Source organism: Lipotes vexillifer, unplaced genomic scaffold (assembly GCF_000442215.2).
Source record: "Lipotes vexillifer unplaced genomic scaffold, Lipotes_vexillifer_v1.1 scaffold53, whole genome shotgun sequence".
In the NCBI taxonomy this organism is placed as follows: Eukaryota; Metazoa; Chordata; class Mammalia; order Artiodactyla; family Lipotidae; genus Lipotes; species Lipotes vexillifer.
In genome coordinates this window covers 774,587-781,816 of record NW_006791814.1, presented here as the reverse complement: position 1 = coordinate 781,816, position 7,230 = coordinate 774,587, and the positions used below count along the sequence as shown (strand labels likewise).

At 39.9% G+C, this 7,230-nt stretch overlaps 1 protein-coding gene across 1 annotated transcript in view; it reads right to left on the bottom strand.

The window, feature by feature from the left end:
• Positions 1-7,230, bottom strand: part of TOP1 (DNA topoisomerase I) — an 87,215-nt gene that overhangs the window by 42,057 nt on the left and 37,928 nt on the right. Inside the window, exon 4 of the mRNA XM_007464740.1 lies at positions 716-839. Within this exon, the coding sequence (XP_007464802.1) occupies positions 716-839 (124 nt within the window). The remainder of the gene's footprint in view (positions 1-715; positions 840-7,230) is intronic.

The window sequence follows — 7,230 nt, the reverse complement described above, 5'->3', positions numbered from 1 at the left end:
CACACACACACACACACACACACACACACACACACACACACACACACACACACACACACGGTACCAATGGAAGAATACAAAAAATAGCACAGTGGCTGTCCCCAGAAAGGGAAAGACAGACGACAGTGATTTGAGGGTAAAAGGGAGATGTATTTCTCACTATTATTCTCTATTTCATATTGTCTGAATTTAGCAAGTCCATCCAGCACTACCTTCTTAGAAACTAATATAAAAACTTTTTTTAAAAAGTCTATGCACAGTACTACTACTTATTCACAGCCAGATGTCCATGTCACATGTACCACCTTCTTCAGCCCAGGTGGAAAAAAAACAGATTTTACCAGAAATGAGCTCATTAGGTTACAAGCATCCCACAAAGTTTGTTCTACAGAGATTTCGCTGGCAGAATTAATTTTCCCCATGAAAGAGAACTGACTTTCCCAGAAACACTATATCCCTCAATTTATCCATTTGTCATATAAAGTAAGGTAATGATATGGATAGATTTGGTGCATGAAATACAGTGGTAAAGGGCTTTGGTTTTCATAGTTTAAGATTCTGGTTGGCTCTGACGTCTCCTGACACAGACCTTTTTCACTCAAAGGCCAAGGAATCTTACTAGTCAATGAAGGTACTTTCAATACCTGCTTTTACAGGTAAACAAAATGAAAAGTACATCCCACACCTCTTCATTCACCACTGAAAAGTTCTGTACCTTTTCCTCCTTTCGTTTTTCCTTGTCTCTGTCTTTGTGTTTGTCTTTATGCTTCTCTGAACTTCCATCTTTGTGTTTGGTTTTCTCCTTCTCTTTGTGTTTCTTTTCAGAATCTTTATGTTCACTGTGAAAAATAAGACACAAACAGTTAGCAGAGTAGGGACAAACAGAGTAGGGACCACAGGGTTCATATCACAAGATTAACTCACAAGATACCCTGAGATAACATGAACCATGGAAACTTACAATGCTTTAAATAAATAGTCCTGACAGAAGGTTCAAGTAGAGGCTCTTGGCTACATCAGACTTTCTTTATCTTGCTTAATGTTTTAATTTTTTCGAAGGAGCAAAGGAATCAAATAGAAAAAACATAGTCATTCTAAACATACCAGGACACTTTTTTAAGTTACTAAGACTATACAGCAAACCCACTGTATTTCTACAACATTCTACCAGCAGAAAACTGTAATGAAAGCTCCAACTTGAGCTCTCACATCTGATGTGAGGAGGTAAAAACAGTTCACCAAAAATTATTTGGTGGCTCAGTGCCAGATGTGAGACATATCACAAATAGCCATGCCAGGGCTTTGTGCAGTCAGCAGCCCAACACAGTCAGTGTTTCCTGCCAGCTTAGGAAAAGCTAGTCACTTCTAGCTTTTCTAGCTAGGGCTTATAAATCCTGCTTGGTTCTTTCCTCAGAATAAGAAAAGATCCATCTAAAAGCAAGGGCATTTCCTGTGCTAAACATTTAAAGCCTTGCTTTTAAAGGGGTTAGTGGGCACAGTGGTAGCACTGTAAAAAGGTGCCGCTTCTCTGGAAAACAAAATATGACATTACAAAACAAGAGCCATTAAAGTGTTCATATCCTGGGTCTAGCTCCTGGAGATTTCTCTCTGGGTAAAACATTACAGAGAGATGTTCATTTTGATGCCTCCCATGACAAAAAACAAACAAGAACAAATAAACAAACAAAAAAGCACCAAGAAACCAGATACAGCCTTGGTAAATAACAAGAGGGGGAAACTGATATATCAAAGCTATACATCACAGTTATCATTATCATTATGTAGCTGTTATGCTATAATTTGTGAGTCCTACAAATATACATGGAAAATGTTTATGACACAAATGGAAAAAAGGAATATATAAAATGACTGCAGTTATATAAAAACATGCATGTAGACAAAGACTAAAGAGCAAAAATCACAAGCTGTATTTTAAGGTGAACACTGTATGACTATTTTCTTCAGTACACTGGGCAGGAGGTTTAGGAACCTTGCTCACCTCAGCAGCCAATATATTCCACAAGTTAACAAAAGAGAGCATGAATTCAAGTGCTATGAGTTGGGGGTCACCCCAGACACAGGACAGCTGACAGCAACCCCAGCTGACAGGGACAGTCAAACCTACAGGCAGCATCGGCTCTTGCCTTTCCCACCATAGACTGTATTTCCTATCTCACATTTACCACCTTCAGCCCAGGAGGAAAAAAAAAAGATTTTACCAGCAATGAGCTCATTAGGTTACAACCATCCCACGAAGTGTGTTCTAAAGAGATTTGGCTAACATACTCAGCTACATCAAAGGCCAAAAAGGGAGAAACAAATGATGGCAACCAGTTAGGTGAGAGCCCCAGAATGTGGATCAGGAGAGCATCGCTATCACTCACATCTCTGGGCACAAAAGGAGCCCCAACTAAAGATAGGAATTTGGATAATAAATCAGCAGAAACTATGAATCCAGCCAGGAGGGCAGGGGGACTAGTATAAACAGGACTACAGATTTAGGGAAGACCCAGAACTACCACACATGGAAAATAAAGCAATGTCCACTTTCCATGGTTGATGTACTCCTCCCTCTATGTTGTTCTCATTATGTTGTTATTTAGATGTGCCACACAGTGAAAAATAACAAATTTCTATATGAGCACACTTTTCTTTTTAACTCTAGTATGCTTGGAAGCACATGATGATCAATTTTTCCCACCATGCTTTTTATTCTCAGCATTATTATGATGTCACTCTCTACTCAATGTGCTCTCTCATAATCTGTTTTTACCAAAACGCAATGTTTTATAAACAAATTTATCCTTTATTTTGTACAAAATGGCTCCCGATTACAATAACACTCTTACTTCCAGTTCTCATTAATTCTTCCAGCGTTAGAATGGTGAAAAAACAAAGTTGCCAAGATTGCAATTGATTCTTTAGGAGTTTACATATATGAAATCATAGGCCCATGGTTTTGATACTACCAGCAAAATGTCTGAGCTTACTATTCTATATACAAGCACTGAAGTTTCAGTTTTTGTTTTGTTTTGAACATTAACTGTAAGAGGAATTAATGGTCATCTACAGAAGTTTCTGCCTAAAAGCAAAAAATGTGGAAAATTATATCCATAATATTAATGGGTGGATATATACATCCCTCCTTAGACTAAGAAAAAAGAAAAATCTAAGCAAGCAGTGTGCTGCTCAGTGCTTTCACATACATTATTTCATTCAGTCCTCACAACACCCGTGTGAAGTAGGCTTTATTACCCCCTTAGACTGATTTAGAAACAGAGGAGCCAGTGGTTCAAAGTCTATTCAAAGCTACAGTGTTAGAAAGAAGGGCAGTTGGGATTTAAACTGAGTATTTCCATCTCCAAGTTCAGAGCACTTTCCACTAAATCAATATCATTACAATTCCATGAAGTCGATACGTACCACATAAGGGTAGCCTGGTGTTGTTAGAGACAAATGCATGTCCAGTCTGAGATCTGATGTATAAGATCAAAACTCTATTCTACCATCAGTGGAAACTTTCTAGAATAGAGATCTAGGATATCTGAAATGATAAAACCCTTGGGACATTTTGTCTTCCCATGAAACTCTAAATGGCTGACTTAGGAATCTAAGTCCTAAAGGAATGCTCTATATTCCTTATTCCTTTATGCTCCACCTCCACGCCTCCCCCACCCCCCTTGTTCTCTTTCTCAATGAAAGCAATTCTTAGAACATTAGTCTGTTTCACCAGAAAACTGTCTCTCTGGCCTTCTGGCAATCACAGCATGGGCACCGTAAGTATATACACAGGCCTCCAGTTTTCTGCTTTGCTATTCATTACCACACCGAACAGAGATCAGGGAAAAGTCGTCAACAAATGACATGGCAATGAGATAGTACCCAGGCCACCCCAGGAAAGTGAAAAAAGTCAGTACCTTCCTCTGCCTGCTAACCAGAGGGAAATCTATTCAGGAAATTCAGAGTTCCTGCTATAGTAGTAACCCCTTTGTAGGTCATAATTAATCACAAAGACCAAAATGAGATGAAACTATCAACTTGACTTTACAAAGGCAACTCACTCTCCTCTATTCCCAACTGTTTAGATATAGGAGAACAAGTTTAGATTTTTAGACTAAGTGAGTTCCGGTGATTCAGGGTTAAGGAACATCTTGTGGTGCAATGCATTCCATTGGGGACTATTAGAAATGCGGGTTTATGAAGCCCAATTAAGTCTCTTGAACACAATGCTAACATCGTATCTACGTGTCAGGTGCTGTTCCTGTCCCTGCCTCCAGAAATCGAGAGCAGAGCACCGGAGGTCCTACCCCTCATCCATAACCCCACACCGATAGAAGTGCTGCCAAAGAGCAAGCCTCAGTGGTAGTCTTTCCTAGGAATCTACCTGAAGTAAGTAGCAGATGCACTTGGGGGTCAAAGTCCTATCATACAGAAGCACATCTAAGGCTGTGCCATGGAAGTCAGAAGCAGAATTTGGCCAGTGGTAGAAAATGCAGCCAATCTGGATCAGTTAGGCTGACTCACCACCATACAGGATTTCCTAACATGTACCTCTTTTTCCAAGACTTAAAATTGGCTTAACTTTCACACTGGCTTAAAGGGCAGCACCTTTCCACTTATGATAGTGAGATGATGGAAATTCTGTCCAGTGCAGAAGAGGAGTTCATATGCTGACTACCTGTTTTAAAAGACATTACCCAGGGCTTCCCTGGTTGCACAGTGGTTAAGAATCTGCCTGCCGATGCAAGGGGCACGGGTTCGAGCCCTGGCCTGGGAAGATCCCACATGCCTCGGAGCAACTAACCCTGTGCGCCACAACTACTGAGCCTGAGGTCTAGAGCCCACAAGCCACAACTACTGAGCCCATGTGCCACAACTACTGAAGCCTGCGTGCCTAGAACCCGTGGCTCCGCAACAAGAGAAGCCATCGCAGTGAGAAGCCCACGCACTGCAATGAAGAGTAGCCCCCGCTCACCACAACTAAAGAAAGCCCACCCACAGCAACAAAGACCCAACACAGGCAAAAATAAATAAATTTATTTATTTATTTATTTATTTATTTAAAAGAAAAAAAAGAGACATTACCCATGTTTTTATACTGATCCTGCTACTTTTCCATACACAATAGACACAATATGTAAAAGTCACAAAATAGGTTTTAAATATAACTGAGGACTACAATACTGGCCAGTTTGGGGCAGCAGTACAGGTGACTGTAATACTGAAGAAACTTCAGTGGGGCTAAATAAGAAAAATAAACTAGAAGAAAAGCTTAATAATGACCACAGTAAGGAAACCCAAAGATCTGAAGAACAAATACATTTTAAGAATGAGTTTAGTCTGGGGTACACTGAAGGCCAAAATACAGACAGTAGCTGGCATTCCTAGAACCGCTGAAATGGTCATACTCTTGGATGAAATATGAATTTCATCATCAGGAACTCAGAAAACATCCAATTACTGGCTATACACAGAAGCTGACTCCTTGGCTTGGGGTTCATGTCTGTCTGGGGAAAAGATCTACCTAACATCAGAGCCTCGACAAGCAAAAGTCAATGTCATGTAACAGAGTAAATGGGAAGATTCTAAGTCACCTCTCGAGTAAGACTCTTGTTGGACCTAAGCAGACAAAAGTGCCCCTAGGCACTTAGGAAGAAGAATGGGAGAGAGGGTGGAAGTAGGGGGATGGCAGTAGGAAGCCAAGAGTGAAAATAGTTTCTTTCCCCAAGAAGGCATTTGCTGCCTCTTTACGAAAAAACCCTGTGTCTGATATTATGGGAAGCTAGGATGTTGGCTATGGGAAACCATTTAAATTTGTTAAAGAAAACTAAAACAATGGTCTGTCCTCTATCAGCAATAAAAATATTTAATAGATACTTACACAGTACTAAGTGCCAGGCACTCTTCTAAGCAATTTAATCCCCATTACAAAACTGAGGTAAGTATTTTCATTTTACAGATATGGAAATTCAGACACGGGAAGGTTCAGTAACTTGCACAAGGAAGTACATCTAATGAACAATAACTAGGACTTAAACTCAGGCAATCATGCATTTGACCACTCTGGTGCCTTACTCCCCAAACAAAGCAAAAACGAAACACTGCTAAGGGGAGAAGAAGCCTCTTTATCTTCTGCAAATAGGACCTAGCCACTAATGGCTAAGAGAACAAACTCATTCCAGCAACCTGCCCACTTCCTCAAGGCAGCAGACCCCTGCAGGTTGCAGCCAATCCCATAGGGGATTCCTATGGGAGAATCTAGAAAGATTCCAAGCTGTGAAAGGAGGAAACCCTTCAAAGGAAAGCACACAATTAGAGCTTAAATAATGTTTGTTCAATTAAACATTCTAGGAGGTAAATTCAAAAGCTGCCTCTTGAAAAAATGCAGCAGCTAGTTTCTGAAAGGCTCTGAGAAACGAAGATTTCTCAATGCTCATCCACCATTAATAGGTTACTAAACAAAATCCCAAGAATTATTAAAACTTGGGAGTTGAGTGGAATCTTAGAAATTGTTTAACCCTTTGTTTGCAGGCCAGATAAAGGGATGTGCCCAAAGATGCCAAAGCCGATACACATTCTGAACTCCCATTCCTCCCCTAAGTTCTTTATCTCTACTAATAGGGTGAACAGTCACACAGTTATCCAAGCTAGGAATCCTTTTTCTTAGACCCCCTCATGCCACTTGTGGCTAAGTCCTATATTTCCCTTTCTCAACTATTTTCAAAGGCTTCTTGCTCCTTTAGAATCAAGTCCCAGCTTCTTAAAATAGCATTTAATAGTTCTGCCTCAAGCAACTTTTTGGAGCCCTCATTTTCTAACCCATCCTGTTAACCCAGGCATCCACCTAACTGGATTCTTCCCAGAGCAAAGTACATTACAATGCTTCCATATTTTGTTTATGCTTTTCTCGCTGTCTGGAATGTCACTCTTTCTAGCCATCACCTTCCCTTGACAAGATCTTAACCATCTTTCCATGGCTAGCTCAAATACCCTTTCCACCAAAAACTTTAAAAAAAAAAAAAAAAAAGACTGTAGGTCATTATAATAGGGCTAGATATCAGTGAAAACCAGGGCACCAAAACAGATGTTATCAATAAGTAACTACTAAATTAGATTCAACTACCAAAATCAACAGCTTCAATTTATCTGAATGATATTCTACCAGGCTTTGTGGTAATCATAATAATCTCAATTACTGAGTATGTTACAGTTTCCAAAGAGCTTTTTTTT